Below are 20,486 nucleotides of genomic sequence, written 5' to 3'. Positions count from 1 at the left end.
ATTTTCTCCAGTTATGTTTTGCTCATATCATGAAGAAATTAAGATGTGTCTATTCTGTGACTGCTCTAGCAGTTAATGTTATGGAGAAACTTGTACAACCTCTTTTAGAGAGGTAAATATCACAATTTACTTAACCATAGAAAAAATCTTGTTTAGTAAAAGAAAATATAACTTCTATCAGTATTAAAAAAGTTCAAAACCCATGAAAACTGAAACAAGCAAAAAGGCCTAAACACCTGCCAGCCCTGAGCAATAACCTGTTAGAATTTTGATTAACATTTCAGCATTTATCTTATTTAATTCTGTTTTTCTGCTAAGTTACTTATAAGCCACCTTTGTTTGTTAGTTTTAATTTTATATTCTTAATTTTAATCTTTTAGCATTCTACAGGGATTTGCATCTACAGCAGAAATCATTCAAAATTTCCCTCCTTTCGTTGATGGGCCCTTGGCTGGTCATCCACAATTCCTTTCATCAATCTTTGTTCTAAAATATTCTTTCTGTCATGCTTTGTGGACATTATCATCTAAAGAGAAACGTCATCTCTTAGTCAGATCCTGTAATTCAGTGAAGGGGTGGAGTCAGAGTAAAAAAAAAGATGCAAGAGGGGGGTCACTCCAGTGGCTGGAAGTTGGCTGCCATTAAGCTGGTGTTTGACTGGGAAGGACCATTTTAAATGGCTGATATTGTACATCTTGTTGGTAGTCTGCTGCTGCTTACATATGAAAGTGACTCTTTTAGAATGTTAGTTGTTAAATAAAGCTTCTAAAGAATGTTGCTTGCCACCATCAGTGTGTGAGTGTGTGTGTGTGTGTGAATGACTGAATGTAGTGTGAAGTGCTTTGATAAAGTCTCCTTACTTGAAAAAGCACTATATAAGTACAGACCATTTACCATTTACCATAAAGAAATTTTAAAGATAGGCAAAAACCATCTGGGGCATTTTAGTAAACTTTAAGGATGAAGACAGAGGAAAGTGGACATTCTCAAAAGTTTGAAATAGACTAAAACAATATTCTTTTATCAATCACAGTTCTACTTGTATTTATAAAAGGGAGCATAACCGCAATGTTTTCCCTCGTCTTGCTAATAACTATTGGTTCAAAATTGAAATGCATGGCAATTTCTCTGGTTACTGCTTACTGACTAAAGCACAAACAGCGACCTCTGTTGTAAGATATTAACTATTACTTTTATGTTAAACATCAGCTCCTCTCCATATGTTGCAAGTGTGATGTAATGGTGTATACACATTTAGTCTTTTGCACTATTTGTTTTAAAACAGTAGAAGTATAAAAGTATCTACAGGAGGTTTATGAAGCATGACTTTTATAAAACAATTTCTGTACTTTACTCGAATCATACGACAAAAAATAATCTATACTACATTCTAGGGCAATTTGATTACATTTCATTTTTCATTGGAAGTCCACTGATAAAAAAGGCTTTAAAACCTTTTGCACCATAAAAACCACAATGCAACACATTTACCTCTTATAAAATAAACCAGTAGTTTATTTTATAACTGAAAGTAACACAGGCCAGATATGACTGGGCGGGTGCAGAACAAATGTCTAGAATAAAATTAAAGTAGTGCTATAAATGGTTTAATGGCTTTTCAGTGCATTATAAAAAAAAAGAAAAGTGTTTGTTTTTTAGAAATGATGTGCCCTGGCAACTATGTGTTAATGGTGACATGCATAATTACAAAAATAAGACAAAGAACACAAAAACAGGTTACAGTAAAACGCTGTCTACCCTAGATTTCATTAGATGGAATTCTAGTTCCGAATTCCATCAAAATTTGATTTTAAAGTCTATGTTGCAGAGGGATACTGCAGATGGTTATATAGAACTTAATTAAAAAAATATAATCAATTGAATTATTTAATTTGTAACCACCCAATTACTCCTATACATAGCACAGTAAGATCTCCTGGAATATCATGGCTGTAATCCTATTTAACAGCAGCAAATAATAAATGACTTTCAGTCATGAAACTTCATGACTCCATCGAAGCCATGGTAGGTGAAGGTCTCCAGGGTGGGGCTACAAGTCTCATGAGCCAAGCACGCCATCCTGTTGCTCTCACAGCTGTCTTCAGTCCCAGGGCCAAAGTATACTGAATCTGTAGAACTGATGGATGGGTCCTCATCAAAGTAGTTATGTGGTCGTAGTATGACTCCACCACCATTACCCACAGTAACAGTGTTGGGGATGTCTTCAGCATGAGGGATATGAAGGAATCCTGTGGTCACCCAAGCAACAAGATCCTGTAGACAGAAAAAAAACGCATTTAAACCAGGTTCTCAACTAAAACATATGCTTTTTGTGTTTGCATTATCCATCTATCATCAAGCATGGCCGCAAAGGGTGCTGGTGCCTATCTCCAGTTGTCTACTGGGGAGAGGCGGGGAACACCCTGGACAGGTCGCCAGTCCTTAGCAGGGCAACACAGAGACAAACAGGACACACAACCATTCACACACACACCTAAGGAGAATTTAGAGAGGCCAATATACCTAAAATACATTTTTTTTTTTATTTTTTTGTGGGACAAAAGCCAGATTACCCAGAGGGAACCCACGCATGCAGAAGGAGAACATGCAAAATCCATGAAGGAAAAAAAACCCGGGCTGGGAATTGAACCCGGAACCTTCTTGGTGCAAGGCAGCAGTGCTAATCACTGCTCCACTGAACAGCCCCCTGTTTGCATTATAAACCAAATAATATTCAAACTTACTTGGTCTTCAATACTTTCATTGTCTTCAATATACTTGCTGAAGTCAACAGCCGGACTCCAAACATCATTTTGACTGTAAAGACTACTGCTGGTTTGTTCTGAGTCCTTGTGCTTGGTGATTGCAACCTTATACCTGGAAGAAAACAGAAAATGGTACAAACAGTTTTTTTTACAATCCTTTTTCAAGAGCTCAGAATGATAAGATAGTAAATGTGTTTCCTAAGTAATGAAGCCATAAGCTTGACTCTCGTCTTTTCCCCTCTGCAATCCACCTGATGACACAAAAAATAAACAGACAGGATTCTCCCTCTAAATTACTGCCCGCATGCAGTAATTTGCATGAGCCCCGCAAGTAGTTCACCGCTCTGCATTTCAGATGCACAGTGTTTACAGACTAGAACACATCATCAAATAGGAGGACCTTCAGTTGCATGAAGCTGACACCGCCACTGACGTGAAAAAGCAAATAGACTGAATGGTTTTTGCTTCTTTAGTGCAGGTTTGTAAAAAAAAACGGATCATATCTTGCTGCTTTTATTTCAGAGATATAAACTTTTTTTTTTAGGTCACCCAGAGGTAAACTATCCCCTCATTAAGCTCTAAATTGAACCAAAATTAACTAGGCTACTTTTTCAATGCTTCTTCATTTGTGCAGGTAAAAATGTGTTGATTTGTCTTTTTAGATAGAATAAGTTTTAATTACAGCCGATTACATCACCATCCCAGCAGATGTTAGTGTTGCGCTCGTTTCCTGATGTAAAGTTATCGCATAACATCACATATCATTCCTGTGCTGTAATGAATATAACAGTGGGCATGTTCACCTAATTTAGTGGCTGGAATTTTTTTGGAATCTGACTGAATCATCATCTGATTCAGTCAGATTCGGGGGACTAACTTGTAAATCTGGGGCTCTGTGCTGGAGGTAAGGAGGGATTAATAACAGTCAGTCTAAATTAAACACTAAATAAAAATGCTTAAAGCCACCTAAAGACCTCTTTAGAGCATTCCTTATTTCTATCTTTTTTTTTTTTGTATTCTATTTTAAATGAAAAAGCCAATCACCACTCCGCCACCTCAGCTCAATCTAGTAGCACGAGGTGAGGGCGAAGCACTGACCCTTCTCATCGCATGGAGTTCACCGCTGGCCGCTTCACCACCCTTCCCCACGTGGTTTGTATTGGAATGTAGATCCACCACATTTACCATGGCTACTGTGTGTGGTCTGAGCGCACCATTAGGTCCAACCGTTTACTTCAAAAGTATAAATGTTACAAGTATGAAATATCTGTCACAAATAAACAGAGATGGCAAAAGTACTCACTTTCCGTACTTGAGTAAAAGTACAGATACTTGTGTTAAAAAATACTCTGGTAAAAGTGGAAGTACTGATTAAACTTCTTTACTCAAGTAAAAGTAACAAAGTACAGGCTTGTAAATTTACTTAAAGTATAAAAGTAAAAGTAGAAACCTCTTTTTTCATGCCGTTGCCTACATTTTAAATGGATGTCTGCCAATAGGACTAGATCTCCGTTGTGTTCATTTTCAATCATCTCGTCGTCCATGCTACTATGCTAACACCACCGCCACCAAGCTGCAATGATTTGCCGCGAATGAATACCGCCGAATCTGTCGATTCATCTTGTAGTGGTGCATCAAATGCAACGTAGATTCCCATCCAATTAGATTGAATTTGGTATTGATGACGTGAAAAATAATAACGGTAACTCCATTGAAATGATTCAAAACTAAAGTAACGAGACAATTTTTAAAAATGTAAGGAGTTGAAAGTACAGATATTTGTGTAAAAATGTAAGGAGTAGAAGTAAAAAGTCGCCATAAAAATTAGTAGTAAAGTAAAGTAAAAATATCAGAAAAATCTACTTGAGTACAGTAACGAAGTATTTGTACTTTGTTACTTCCCATCTCTGCAAATAAATAATAAAATATTATAAGGCAAAATGTGAACAAAGTCAAAATACTGTGGCTCCACTCCAGTTGCCTGACTTACAGAAGCAGAATCCATACCCTTTAAAAAAAAAAATCCAAAAACTCGCTAATGAGCACCTAAATATGCACATTTGCAAAAAAAACTTTGGCACAATTGCAAATATTACATATCCTTACACATGAGAACCTTTTACCTTCTTGTACATGTAATTTTCTTATAAATTATTCTGAAACTAGGCTCCTACAAAATGATTCCAACTTTCAAAGGCACTTGACAACACAAGAGATCACTTGATAGTTCCAAAACCCATTTAAAAAATGTTCATTTTGGTTTGCTGCTTTGTTTTTGGTTCTTAAAGAACTTTATTTTTGTGTGTATATATTTAGTTTTAAGATAGTGTGATAATGTACAAATTAACCCCTCATATTTGATAAAGACAAGCATAAAGTTATATTTTGGGTTGTAATTGTGATTATATTGTCATATATTAGTGAACCTTGTGGAAGAAAATCTGGATAAATTATAAAATCATTCTAAAGAGGAAATATTTAATGAAAACTAAAAATCTAGCAGCAACACCCAGAGCATCTTAGCAAACAATGTGGAACACTATAGATTTTTAGGTACTATAAGTTAGAAATTGCCCACTAGATCTTGAAGAAACTTTGCAAGGGATACCTGAAGGTGTTCTTTTATCATAATAAAGTGGAATTATTCACAAAAAAAATGTAGCATCAATATTGAGGAAAAATTGTATCAAATTGAATCTGTTGCTTGAACTTGATGGGCATTAATTTTGAAATTCCATGTCTCAAGGGGCTACACTATAATTTTGAAGTGAAATTGTTTACTGGAAAAAAAATTGTATCAATAATGACCGCAACTTACTGTAGATCCAGGTGATTCAGTCTTTTAAGTTTAGGGGCTTTAATTTTGAAAGCCCTCATTAGATCTGGAATTAACTGAATCACATCTACAGGAGCTGCACTGTCATTCTGATGTGGAATTGTTAACCAAAATAAATTATTTTAGCATCAATATAGAGGTCAACTGGGATCAAGGTGATTCTGTGGCTTGAATTTGACGGGATTTAATACTGAAATTCAACATCAATGTGTAAGAAACATGGTAAAGAACAGCAGGAGAAGTTGTACTCTAAGTCTGATGTGGAATTATTTATTGACAACAAATAGTGTAGCAGCAAAATTAAGTGCAACTTGGATCAAAGTGATTCTATGGCCTGGATTTAATGGGATTTAATTTTGAGGGACAGCTGGAGGAGTTGTACTACAAGTTTGATGTCGAATTACTCACTGAAAACAAGTGGTGTAGCATTAACATTGAGTGTAACTTAAATCAAAGTGATTCTGTGGCTTGATTTTAATAGGTTTTAATTTTGTCTGAAAATTTAGATTTCTCTTCTATTATATATTAATTTATCCTATTTACTCACTATAAAAGTTTTCACTCAGTCTGTTTCACCTTGAAGGCCACACCATTCTCTGCAGGATAGTTTTTTGTAGACCAGACATTTTGTCTTCCCATAACAAACCAGATTCTTTCTCAAGGTTTATTCATAACATGTTACTGTTTAACCAAAGTGTCTGTAATTTGACTCTGGCTACTTTTCGGTTGCTGTAAGTAAGGGGGAACGAATGCTGCTCATGCAGAACAGGGCAGAATGCTGTGCCATTAGGGCTATATGATGTTCTCTCTTTGCAAAGATATGAATAAATGTGTCGACTGAGTGAAATCCATCGATCTCCGTTTATTTAACTAGGGTGAATAGATGAATCGTTTTTTCCCATGACAATCTGGTGTTGTCAAAGCAGGATTCTCCTTGAGTGTTTTTTTCTGAGGACAGCGATTGTCAGAAGTGTCAGGTACCACCTGGAGGAAGCAGTCTTACAGCCTCAATACCCCGTTAGAAGGTTAAGGGAGTGAGGACTTCTGGCATCGAGGTCCCTGATGGTCAGCAGGAGGATCAAAACGAACCATTTCTTTTTGAGACGGTGAGATGAATCTTTTGTCGGCACAGTTTAATTTAAATTTCAAAAACTAAATTACAAAACAACAGGTTGTAACAGATTTAAAGATTATTAGAAATCAAACACTGGAAAATTAGCTCAAACAAAGTCCTCTTCTTCTCCATAAAAAAATCAAATAAATAAATGTAATCTAAGAGAAAAAAAACTAACTAAATTAAAGATTAATAAGTTAATCATTTTAATGCACTAAAATTAGTATAATACTAAAGAATATTCATACAAAATAAAAGATACATTTTATTTTGGGGAGCAGAAAGGCAATTCTGTTTTTTTACCCACCTGTGATTCAAAAGACCTCGCATTGGAATGTGATGCTCTAAGCACTGAGAGGAAGGTTGTAGGTGCCACCATAAGGTACTTAATTTTACTGAGACGTCGGTAATCTAGAGTGGGATCCCCCCCAGTTATCCAGGTCGGCACCAGAGGATTGGTGTTTATATTGGAAACCGGTAAATTACCTGTAGATAATGCGACAGATTTGCAGTTCTAGGGCAGTAGAACAAAGGCAAGGTTCCAGGGAATTGTCAACTCCCCTTTTGATTTAATGTTGCAATACAAAAATGTTGAAGATAAGATAAACCTATATGATGAGAAGTAAGAGGCTAAAAAGAAGGTAAGGTAAGAAAATTTACAGATTTGAAAAAATGTAATAAAAATAAAAAGTATTAAAAGTATTAAAATGAGGGATGGATGAGAGTTGAAGAAACTCTCAGCTCCAGAGAGAAATGGGTTAAAATAAGAAGTCAAAAAGGCAGAGTTTAAACCTGATACTAAAGATATATAAAATGTATTATATTTTAAATTTACACTATACTAAGTAATAATAATGAATTTTAATTTCAATGGTGCTTTTCAAGAAACAAAACTCTAAACCTTTACAGGAATTAATAACTCATAGCTAAACACTAACAAAATTATATATATATATATATATATATATATATATAAAGAAAGAATTGAGAAAAGGATATTGATGTAAAGGTGTGACAGGTTGACCAGCATGAACAATCCAATAAAAAATGGGAAGAAGCTTTATAGAGACAAACTCACAAATGATGCCAGTTTTCAGTGAAGCATGTATCAGTCAACAACATAGATCCAGAAGTCAGTAGCAAAGGCAGCTGACTGAGAGCTACTCACACCAACAACAAATATAAGATTTATTTGCTGTCTTGGTCATGGTGTAAGAGTCTATTCATCACCATAAATTCTGGGAGACTCACGGTTTATAAATAAATGATTGGGTGCAAAATATACATTTATTTCAACCAGATGAATGCACAAACTCTGCTGTCAAAGCAAAGGTATGACAGCAGTAACATAATATGGTACCGTATTTTCACGACCATAAGGCGCACCGTACTAAAAGGCGCAGTCTCAGTTATGTGTCCCATTTCTGTATTTAACACACACATAAGGCGCACCGGACTATAGGGCACGTTTTTTATATACAGATACATGTCCTCTACTATGTTTAAATACCTCTACTGCGTATTTAAAAATACAGCGGGGGCAAAACTGAGTATGACTGTGCTTTATTCATGTATTTATTACAAAGTATTAATCAAACCTGGGAGCTAGTCGTGAGACAGACACATCGCAGATGACACAGCGCTGTGATCACTTCTAAATTAAATTAAACTGCTGAAACCTGCCGACGGAATATCTTCGCTTTTATTACCGGTATCCTGGTGCCTGTAGTTTAAATTATTTAGATGAAAAACACCTGCCAGCCGCCGCGGTGAACCCGGAGGCGACCCGGCCTAGAGGCTGCTGATGAAGGGATTTCTACTGTCGGCGCACCGCTGGTATGTGGGGGTCTGAGCGCCTCCGACAGAAATAGTATAGGCAGGATAATAATCTGGAAGAACTGACTGCAATTATTAAGTTTTCAGGTGGACTTTCTCACTTAAAAACATATTAAAACTACTTTATTCCCACTGATCACAGCAAATATAGCTGCAAGATTTAGATTATTTAGATGAAAAACACCTGCCAGCCGCAGCGGTGAACCTGGAGGAGACCCGGCCCAGAGGCTGCTGTTGAATTAAATTTTCAGGTAGAAAAATAGAGCGGGAGCAAAACTGAGTATGATTGTGCTTTATTCATGTATCTATTACAAAGTATTAATCAAACCCATCAAAGTCATCATCCTCTGTTTCTGAATTAAACAGCTGCGCTAAATCAGAAATGCCAATTTCCCCTTCTTCGCTGTCAGAGTTATTTTCCGTGCAGCGCGGCTCCTTAGAAATAATGCCGGCTTTTGCGAAAGCTTGAACAACAGAGCCAGCAGACACGTTAGTCCAAGCATCTACAATCCATCCGCAAACGGTGGCGTAACTTGCCCGGCGCTGCCTTCCACTTATCCTGAAACTGTGGTCTCCGTCTGTCATCCATCGCTCCCACGCCGCTCGCAGCCTTACTTTGAACGGCCGGTTCACACCGATGTCGAGCAGTGGAAGTTCCTTTGTCAGACCTCCCGGGATAACGGCGTTCATTTGATTCACCTTTTTTTTCACATCGGCTGTGAGATGGGCACGCAGTCACAGATTAACAGTGATGGTGATGCGTGGAAAAAACCACCTGGTCTCCTTACATACACCTGCCTCAGCCACGCTTTCATCATCTCCTCATCCATCCAGCCTTTTTCATTTGCCTTAATATCATATGTCATCAGAGCGATGTGTCTGTCTCGCTGTCAGCTCCCAGATCAGCTTCTCTGATTGGTTGATGCGGCGCGTCCAGCAGCAAAACTTCAATTTTTCCATCTCGAGCAGCAGCAGCGCGTTGGCAGATGCTTAAACGCTCCCGACGCGCAGCGCCTATACGCGCGCCTATACGCGCGTCAACCATTGACTTTGCATGTAAACTAGCTGCTTCTGCTGCACCTGCTGGGTCCGGTTCACACCGATGTCGAGCGGTTGAACAGCGAGCACAGCGTTAATTTGTTTCACCATGTTTTTCACATCAGCTGTGAGATGGGCACGCATGGAGTCACAGATTAACAGCGATGGTGATGAGTGGAAAAAAAACACCTGGTCTCCTTACATTCAGCCACTCTTTCATCATCTCCTCAATGAGGTGGTCTCAAAAGTCGCAGTTACAACACACATAGGGCGCACCGCACCAAAGGGCGCACCGCACATTTTGAGGGGAAAAAAAGACGTTTAAGTGCGCCTTATAGTCGTGAAAATACGGTAATCTCCAGTCACTTAACAGACAGTTCAACCAGATCAGAGTCAGAACAGGGCGACAGTGGTGTCGGATGTAGGAGCTTGCCCTGAAATCTAGAGGTTGTCGGTTCAAACCCTGGCTCTGGCTTTCAGTCTTGTGTCCTTCAGTAAGAGACTTCACCTGCATTGTGTACTGATTGTGGTCGGAGAGCACAATGCCGCCAGTGTGCAGCAGCCTCACAGGTCAGTGAGCCCCATGGTAGCTGTGGCTACAATGCAGTTTTTCATCATCATGCACACACATTTGTGAAAGACTAAATGTACAGCAGCAGCTATTCAAAATGGCCCTCGCCAGCCAAATGGCAGCTAACTTCCAGCCAGTGGAGTGACCTTCTCCTGGGCATGCATTTTCTTTACTCTGACTCCAACCTTTCACTGAATGAAAGAGTCTGACCAGGAGATGAAGTTTCTCTTTATATCTTAATGTCCACAAATCATGACAGAAAGAATATTTTAGTACAAAGATTGATGTTTAAAAAAAGGAATCCTAGGGGACCCGCCAAGCACCAGCCGAGGGCCCATCAAGGAAAGTGGGGAAATTGTGAATGGCTACTGCTGTAGTGAAAAGCGCTTTGGTCATGTCTCCTGACCTCAAAAAGCACTATATACGCACAGGCATTTTGCCAAAAAAGTCAGATTGGTTCAAAGTTTTCCATGTAAGGAAAACCATTTTCTTCTTTTGGAAATTTAGATGTCTTATATCAGAGATCAGGTCATTTACTTATGTTTCTGACGGAGCATTTTGCTTCTAGAGAGCATTCAATTTAGGGCAATCAAAATACTAATAGTATTGATTCTCTGTGTTTAAAAACATATTTTATCATGACCAGGCTTGCTAGACTGAGACACATAAAGATAAACAGCATTTTGCATGCTTTCCATGAACCTAGTCCTATTTAATGCCAAGAGAAAAAAATTGTTTGTAAAAGTAATTTTTCTAAACTTTTATGTAATGTGTTCTAATATTCAAATGATTAAACATATAGATATTTAGCGACTGATTGATTTGAAATATTCAATTACAGAAACGTCACTATAGTGATAGATACTCCTTGCATGACTAAAAAAGGAAAAATCCAAACTGCCCTGCTCTAGGGCAGCTAGTGGTCACTTCATTCCATACTTTCCCAAAAGACTACTTTGCTTTTTGTTTCCAGAGGTTCTAAAAGTAGCCTTCATGGGACAGTTTGTTTTGATAGGTGGTGTCATGTTTATTTCTCACTGTTAGCAGGGTGGAGAGAGCAGCATATATCCTCCATGGAGAAGTCATACTATTTTCACATGGGAACATGTGTAGCTTTCTCGACCAATAATAAACCACTGCCCCAATGTCACATTTCACAGCTAAATTGCTACTTAGACCTAGACTTCGACAACTTTTATTGTAATTTTGTATACAAAAAGTGTATACAAAACGAAACTTCCCCTTGTACAGCTTTCTGACAGTGAATGGGCAGCAGCTTATCAGCAAAATTAATATTTTTATTCCATAAACTACAGCAGTGATAAAAAAAAAAAAAAAAAACGCATGCAGAAACGCATTGATATGGAATTTCAGAGCATTAATATATATATGGTGCAAATATGCAGTATTTTGGTTTGGTATCATCAGTGTGATACAGAGTCTGTGACTTGAAGTGGAATTTTCAGCAGTCTGATGACTGTGGAGAAGAATCTGTTGCAGAGTCTGTTGGACCTGCATCATATGCTGCAATGCCTCTTCCCAGAGGCCTGATTATTTAGTCAGTTTAACTTGAAAAAAAACAACAAATCAATAAAACGTACATGATTGCAAATATGAGAGCGAAATAGCTGCTTTATGCAAAATGAGCAATTAACATATGCTATCCATGTACATCTTCTTTCACTATTGGAATAAAATAGTAACTATTTTATTTTTTTTAGATATGCTACTTAAGGAATAATGCTGGTTCTAGCTATGACATCTGGCAAGAGAAAGGATCCAAAATATTTCTTACTGCAAGAATGGTCATTGTCAGGGAAGCATCCTTCAAAAATCCTGAAGTGCCATTAAGTTTGTACCATCTAGCCTTCACCAGCTGTCTTCACCCTCACCTTAGCATAACTACTGTTCACTAGCATTAATAACAGCTTAATTCCCAGAGCTATGAAGCTACAAAAAAGAGCAAATATTTTGTCTTAAAAACAACACAGAATTTGTTGTGGGTGAAAAAAATCTTAAACAGCTCTTAGATTTTAGTAAATGTAATCACAATATTCTTTTAGGAAGGCCCAAACAAGCTGTAATAAGTAGGGGAACAGCTGGTTTCAATCTTATTTGTCCAAAATATTTCAGTTTGGTAATGTTAACAGTGAATCCTTCTCAAGCTCCAGTGTTACTTGTGATAAGTCAGATTTTTTTTTTTTTTTTACCATACATATGCTTCAAATTTGTAAAATTATCTGACAGGATGGGATTCGTTTTCACTGTTGTGCTGTTGTTGCATAGCTATATTTGTCCATATTCTGATCTTATTATTATTTATATCCAATATCAGCTCTTTCATGGCTGTCATAGCTATACTTGTGAGGACCAGCATACTCTCTCATAAAATGAACTGCCACATTGCCACACCAAAACACACATAAAAACCTGGCTACCTACTGGTGCTTTAAGGTTGCACCTTTAATATTAGGCTCCTGTCTGTTGGCAACATTGTTTGGTTCAAATCAAAGGCAGCGCCAAGTCAGCTTGCCAAATATAAGGGTTGTCAGTTGGCAGAAGTTACATCATCTTCATTTGACTTTAAAATGTTCACTTGTGGTTTGTGTTTGAATTTCCCTGATAACTCTATAGAAAGGAATGCAAATGGAAATTATATTCTAAACAAAACTGACTTATAAGGGGAAATAAGGGATGAGAATGAGAGGAGGGGCTTAGTCTGTGTAAAAAGGCCTGTTTGCGAGAGGGTGGCCATTTTGAGGCTTTGCTGGAACAACTGGAGGGAGGCTCTGGCTATCAGAGTCAGCGCTCTGTTTAAGTTTATTTTTAGTTTCTTATATTTGTAGCTTTTTCTAGTATTGTTTTGTTCTTGAGTTACTCTCTGTTCCTCCCTTGTGTTTGTTCCCTTCCCCCTCGGCTCCCTTCTTGAGGCTTCCATCCACACCTGTACCTTGTCGGCTCATTATACCAATCTTTGTTCTGTCTCCTATATATACTCTCCAAGTGCAGTTCCTCAGTGCTGGGTCCTCGTCTTTTCCTCACTTCCTAAATGAGTTTTCCCCTAAAGTTTTCTAGTTTTTGGTTCCTTGTATTTTGTACTTTGGCTTTTGGATTTTTGCCTCAGTGAACTTGCTAAATCTTCAAGACTCACCTCTGCCTCCTGATCTCTGCATATGGGTCCTCAAAATGTCAACCCAACTGTTTGGTCCTCTGCATTTGGGTCTGAACCTAAGTAAAATCATGACAGCCTGTTCCTTTCTGAACGGTGTGCCGGAACTGTATTTAGACTCCTAGATCTCTGAGCCTGTCTGTTCCTGTTTTTATTTGTTTGCCTGACCTGGCTTCAGACTCCTGGACCTCTGAGCCTGTCTGTTCTAGCTCTGATCTGTCCGCCTGACCTGTCTTCAGACTCCTGCTTGTTCTCCATTCTCCGGGGCTGCCGCATCTGAGACACTTTGGGCGGCGCCCTCCGCATCTTGTTGTCAGCCCACAAGCTGGATTCTACCTCGTTTTCTGGCAATGGACTGAACTTGTAAACCATGTTAGTGACTCATGTTCATAATCTTCCTCTGTTAGATTTATGCGGTCAATATCCTGTGTTTCCTCTCTCCAGAGTTTCCTGCCTCAGACGCCCTAACCACCGCTACTCCATCCACCAGTCCTAAATAAACGTTTTTTGAGTAATCTCACCATCTGTCTTGTCTGAATACTGGTCCTTCTTTTCTGAGTTGTGACAACTTCTTAGTAATGATAGACTGATAATAGGCCAACAGACATTTTTGGCCAATTTCGGTATTTTTAGTTTTATTTTCTTTGAAACAGTATCAGCCAATATTTACTCGTGTTCACCAAATTATTAGTGCATTCAGCAGCAAACCTCAAAAGTGGGGGTATTGCTGTCCGCAATACATTTATTAATACCGGTAAGTAAATAAATAAACAATAACTCAGAAGCACATGTCGGGAGATTGGCTAGACTCCAAAATAAATAAAAAATCAATGGTATTGGCATCGGCTTGAAAACACCTATAGTGGCCATTCTCTACTCCTTAACCAGCATTCAGACAGCTATAATAATTATATTAATAATTAGTATTAAAACACTATGTATTTATATTATTTATGTTTCTATGTATGTATATATTTTAATGTCCATTCCTACCTTGCCCAGGACATAGATCTCTCCTCAGCTTGACTCTCCGGTAGATGTTCTCCTGCAAAGCTGTAAACCTGCAGTTTGTAGGACCGTTGATGGCCCCAGCGGTTATTTTTTTTGCTGGCAATGTGAAGGTAGCGAGGTGTCTTGCTATTATGACGTAGGGCTGCTTCCTGTGAAGAGGTTACAGAAGTCCCACAGTAAAAAATTTAGAAATAGTTTACACAAATTTAAAAGGAAAGCTGGGATAACACAAAAAATCAAGTATAAATAATGCATTCCTTCAAAATTATGTTGAAGATTTAACTCCCCTTATTTACACATACCAGGAAACCAGTCAGTTCTAAATTTGGGGCAATTTGCTGGAAGTTACATGCCTTGGCCCCCTAGTGGTCATATACAGTTCTTGGTAAGTTATTCAGCCTCCTTGAACTTTTGGGGAGTGGTGGCCTAGTGGTTGCCAGCTGGGTGTTGAAGAATCTGAGTTCAAGACCCACACACTCCCATGGACTGCCGCTCTGGGTCCCTGAACAAGACCCTTAACCCTAGACTGCTCCACGGGTGAAATTGCTGCCAAAGATGGATCAACAAATTACAAAAGTCAATTAATATTACATCATTTATTTGTTTTGTACTTCAAATAAATGTTGTGCAATTTTATCAGCAGATTTTGAATATATCAATAACAAAAAATTAAAGTTATAGTTCAATAATATGTCACTCAAATCAAGGGTAAAACCAAGTAATAATCTTTAGTTAATCAAAAAAGTAAAAAACAAAACAATCCACTGGACTTTGTTTCCAAGTCTAAAGACGTTTCGCTTCCCATCCAGGAAGCAGTCATGTAACCAGGCCACCCTGACCTGCTTACATGACTGACTGACAGCACTGATTTCTTAGGTAGTAAAATAAAACAGGGCTGGGATCTGTTTTGCTACCCGAGGAACTGAAAAAACTGAAAAATTAAACAAGCTTTTATCAACCAAATAGCAAGTTTTTCTTCTGTGTTTGAGTTCACCTTCAGCTTTGACACATATCAAAACCAAGCAGAGGAACATCCTGTATGCAGGAACAGCCTGGGATCAGCTGGTTTTCACACTGAGCTATCGGAGCTCAAAAAAGCTTCATGAAAACAAATAAAAGAATGAAGTCAGTCTGACTATAAATTTTGTTCTTCATTTTGTTCCCAAATCATCAAGTTTAAATGTAATTATAACAGAGTTACTTAGAGGAGCTCCAGTTTTATAAATAGGTGTTTATATTATGATTTAAATTTGTATTGATTTAGATTCCTTACTAACTTCCAGGCACAATACTTATGTAGTTTTTATTTGAGATGGAAAGTATACATTTATAAAAATGTAATTCTCAAATTAAAAGATTAAGTAAAATAGTCTTTATTTCAGTTACTATAAGTTCCACTTTTGGACAATCAATTTTGACTGAGAGGGTTATTCATGCTATGGAAACATTTAGTGTGTGCATGTTTTTTTATACCTTACTTGCATCTTTTTTTAATGGCACCACAGGTGGGCGGGGTTTTATAAATCTGTTACTTTTCTGCATTTGGCTGCGTCCTCCTCCTCCACGCTTTTCTTTTTTTGTCTCTCTCCCTCTCTGCACCGCCCTCCCTCTTCCATTTACCGCATTCGAAGACTGGGTCCATTGCATTGTATCCTCACTCGCACCACTTGATAGCTTCACACACCACAGCAGCCAACACCAGACACATGTCACACACCCCTTCCTCCACACGCTGCTGTCTGTGTGGTTAACACACTGTTGGGGTGGGTTTTAATTAAAATAAATCAATCGGTTTCCCTTCTCACATGCTACTGGCCTAAGTGGTCTGGCCTATCTCTCTGATAGACGCGCGACTGCGGCACCGGAATCCCAGTGCCGGGGTTCTGTCAGATGAGCATAGCTTGTCGGAGAAGCATAGTCTAATCAAAACTCGATTATCCCTTTAGTTTATCCCCATTTATCCCTTTACTTCATCCCCATAGTTTTTTATGAAAAACAGCCTTTAAACTACCTAAACTGGCATGTATCCCTTTAGTCATGTACAAAAAAAACAATTTAATTACCTACTTTTTGGGGTTTTTTTGGAGCGTATGGGGATCTGACCTTAAATTCTTTTTTGTACATACCTAAAGGGATACCCGCCCCTTGAGGTACTTTATAGTCTATTTTACATACTAAAGGGATAAACACAAATCTGATGTCCAGCGCATGCGTATTAACTAATAGTATGCTGGTCTGACGAGGTATAGTCATCTGACAGAACACCGGTGCTTCAGGAATACTCCCGGTTCTCCCTAAGCAAGTCTGTGTATGTTAGTGACTAGGCAAAAGCTTCCAAAATACAAATTTTTAACACAGCTGTCAGTCTAAATCAGAGCTGAGTGGAGTAAGGGTCTAAGTCACATAGGGTTGCCAACTGTTCCTTGAAAAACAGAATTGCTGTCCTGTATTTAGAGGAAAAGGAATGCACTTTGTCCCATATTACTGTGAGTAAAAAATACTCAGTAAAAAGCTAATGGAAAATGAAGAACAAGGGCACATTACTTAAAAAAAAAAAAATGTACTGTAAACTTGTTCCTGGGCCTGTGCTGCGTTGTGACCAATGATCTGACAACATCTATGAAACAATCCAGAATACCCCCATCCCATTGGTCGAGCCAAGTGTTGCTGACAGAGAAGATAGCGGGAGACAACAGAGCAGTATGGGGGAGGAATGGAGATATTTAAATTCTGACGCTTCAGGAAAGGGAATCCTGGCAGTCCAAAGGAACAGCAGAGAGATGGATGGAGGTTCTTCAGGCTGCTGACCTTCCCATCATCCAAGCTGCTGTGTCCTCAGCACCCCATGTTCCACTGGTTTTGCGGAGAGGATTTTCTCCTTACTCAACAACAAATGGACTGATGTGCGAACAAATGTTCCACTGAATTAATTAAAACTGAGCTTATTGTCAGTGTCAAATATGAATTGCCTCCTCAGAGTTTTACTCTGCAGTTCTCAAAGAATATACAACTCCTCACTCCTGCAAGAGCTCAGAGGAAATACAAGTGGAAAAGTAGGCTATCGCTACAATATGTAGCATTGAGCTAATGATCTGTTTTATAACTGTAGCCTACAGTCATTGCATTTAAGGCACAAATATGTTTACAAGTTTGCTGTTGCAACAAAAACATGCACTATTTATTTATTGTTTTATATTCATTTTTACAGTCAATGCAGTCAATGCAATGAGTCAATGCAATCAGTAGCAGTTTTCCTTAGAAAACTTTAAATCAATTTGACTGTATGATCTGGTTGAACTGTAAAGTGCCTTGAGATGACATGTGTTGTGAATTGGTGCTACAGAAATAAAATGAATTGAAGTTAAGCAGGACAGGCTTATGTTTAAGATACTTATTTTATTCAGCAAAGTTTTGTATTTTGTACTAAAGTGAACTGCTGGATCATAATAATAATAATTTTTTTTTACGTGTTCATTTCACTATCAATTATGAATCTAATTCAATCTAGATTTGAGTCAAATAGTTAAAAAAATTGTTTCGGGTCAGCTGGCACGCACATGAGCTGTCCCTTTTTTTCAGGGAGTTGGCAACCCCACAGTCAAATCAAGGTCACAATGAACACGATTAAAAAATATGTTGAGACATTCATTATAAATGAATGTGAACTTATAGTTCAGATAGTTTATGGGTATCAAGAAAACAGACTTTTACAAATTCTATGATGTTATACATTATATAGTGGATTCCATTGTAATAGCCCAATTCAAAGTTCCAATATCTTTGCCTAACATATATCAAAGAAATTTTGCAGATATTCCAATTAGCTTTGTATAGTGGTCAAATGAATTAAAGTCTGCTGACTTTTCCCTTCCGCCGATTACAATGGCTCTCAAATTGTTTTCAATAAACAATCATTTTATTAAGCACAATTTGAGTTTAAATTAAACTTTCTTCTAAAACAAACATTGAAAAAACATATGGTTTAGTCTTGTTAGCAACAGTGGCAGGCAGCTAACAACACTTGCTAAACAGAAATTATAGTAGTTCCTGTAATCAAGAAAAAAATAAGATAAAAACACACAAATCAATAAAAGACATAAAAAAAGACTGACCTGTTCTGTTTTGAGCTGTTTTTCCACCAGCTGAGGTACCATCGCGTAATGATCAGGCATCCAAGGCAAAGAAACGTTGACAAATTCCATGTCTTTGACCTGGAATACATTCTCCCTACCTGCAAAGGAAAATTAAATATGTTATTACTTTGGATATATTGAGCCTTAGGCTCAACTTTGAGTCACTGTTGGCAGTTTATGACATTATTTTAACTGTGAGAACTTGTACAGTGCAGTACTAACAGCAAGATACCAAGCAGTGTCCAAAAAAAAAAACCAAATCACCCAGTGATAACTTCATCACAACAAAACCATGAAGTGCGGTAATTTTAAAGCAGCACTAAAAACCTTTCAGTTTTGGTCAATTTTACCACCTCCCTGCGGATAAAATCTGTATGGGTTTGCCTGAAAGAATAATAATTGGGGAGCAGTGGGCTGTCATTGTGCAGCTCATGGGGAGCAGTCTGGGGGTTAGGGGTCTTGCTCGGGGACCCAGAGTGTCAGTCCGTGGGAAACGGGCTTGAACTCAGGACCTCTGGAACCCAAGCACAATGCCCTAACCACTAGGCCACCACTCCCCTTAAGAAGATAGCATTTCCAACGAGGACCAGCGTAGTAAAAACCATAGCATGGTATAATCACCTGCAGCTGGATTGAACTACATTTTTTTAAGTGGTTGTGTGGAATATGTATAATGATGAGGTCATTGTGGCCAAACAAAGTCATATGATGATATTGAAAATAAGAATTGTTCAACTTTACCGGATTCCAGAACCCCCACCACACCCCTCCCGTCTGTTAGGAATCCAGTTTGTGTGTGTTGTGCTTTTGTTTGTCTTCCCTCCCCCACCAGGCGGCGCCTGGTTCTGATTCTCCTCCTTACACACCTGCGGATGGTTACCTCATTACCGGAGGACTCTTAAGCTGCTGACTGCCACTACCTCGAAGCCAGAGTGTTTGCCAGTTTTGGGTACTCTAGCCAAGCGGAGTTTTGCTGAGTCAAACTGAGTTTTTGTCTACCTGAGTTTTAACCTTACTTTTTGTCTTTGCCTCTCGGCAGGAAGTCATCCTGCAAACTGGATGTTTTGGACCTTTTCCCCCTGGAATGATTCTCTAAGCACCAAACTGAGCTGAGGATTCAAGCTTGTGATTTGGATCTACTTTTCCCCCAAGGATTGTTTGGGTGTCTCTCTGAGCAGGGGATTCATCTCAACAAGAAACCGTTCAAGTACCGCAGGAAAACTAAGTGGCAGTCAGCTCCTCCGTTCCTCAAGAGAAAACCGCAATCTGGATAAACCCTGTCCGCCCTCCAACGAGCAAGTAATTCACTGGAACAACCCACACCGACTGGATTCAACAAGAGACACCTTTTTCTGGAAACGTGAGTCTGCAGCCTTAATTCCCTTCTTCAAATCTAAGACACAAATTTCCCACTGAGCCTGAACTAACCGCAGTATCTTCCCCTTCACTTTTCAGTCCCGGTTCGACAGAGTTTAGAGCAGCACAGGACTCTTCACAACCAACTCTCAATAAAACCTGTTAAACTTTTCCCTGGTCTCTCTGTTTGGTCTTCTGCATGTGGGTCAGAGCTCTAGATAAAATCATGACACCGTCTTGTCATCGACTGATGTGCTGATGAGTTTTAAGCAGAAACAGACAAGCATAATGTAATTTTTGATAATTTCACAGTAAACAACACTTATTATTATTAGTATTATTCAACACTTCTTGAATATCAGCCCTACACAGTTTGCATGAAATATAGTCTCTTAAGGAAATTTGTTCATTATAATGAATGGGGAAAGTGGGAGGTGACTTATGCTTTAAAGCAGTCTGCACATTTTTAGTTGTTTGTGATGCAGGGTTACTGCCACCATCCTGAAGGTTGCTTTGTGCTAATGAAAGCGATACAGATGCCTCAGGCCCCAACAGAGGTGTCATTCAACTAGCTGTAAGTCGACATATAATCACAATAATTATACAATATTATACATATAATATTTTATGAAGGTGTTGGTTTAAGCAATAATAACA

The 20,486-nt window shown here is 38.4% G+C and overlaps 1 protein-coding gene across 1 annotated transcript in view; it reads right to left on the bottom strand.

The window, feature by feature from the left end:
• Window positions 1–1,486: 1,486 nt before the first annotated feature.
• The window catches only part of aoc2 (amine oxidase copper containing 2), a 39,349-nt gene continuing 20,349 nt past the window's right edge, over window positions 1,487–20,486 (bottom strand). Inside the window, exons 2-5 of the mRNA XM_038307866.1 lie at window positions 18,453–18,571; window positions 14,323–14,489; window positions 2,745–2,877; window positions 1,487–2,274 (exon numbers count right to left, since the gene is read on the bottom strand). Coding sequence (XP_038163794.1) covers window positions 1,990–2,274; window positions 2,745–2,877; window positions 14,323–14,489; window positions 18,453–18,571 — 704 coding nt within the window. The 3' untranslated portion in view covers window positions 1,487–1,989. The remainder of the gene's footprint in view (window positions 2,275–2,744; window positions 2,878–14,322; window positions 14,490–18,452; window positions 18,572–20,486) is intronic.

This window comes from Cyprinodon tularosa, unplaced genomic scaffold, assembly GCF_016077235.1.
Source record: "Cyprinodon tularosa strain WSP-4 unplaced genomic scaffold, ASM1607723v1 ctg622, whole genome shotgun sequence".
Lineage (NCBI taxonomy): Eukaryota > Metazoa > Chordata > Actinopteri > Cyprinodontiformes > Cyprinodontidae > Cyprinodon > Cyprinodon tularosa.
The sequence above is the reverse complement of the archived record's forward strand: the minus strand, read 5'-3'. Positions and strand labels throughout refer to the sequence as shown.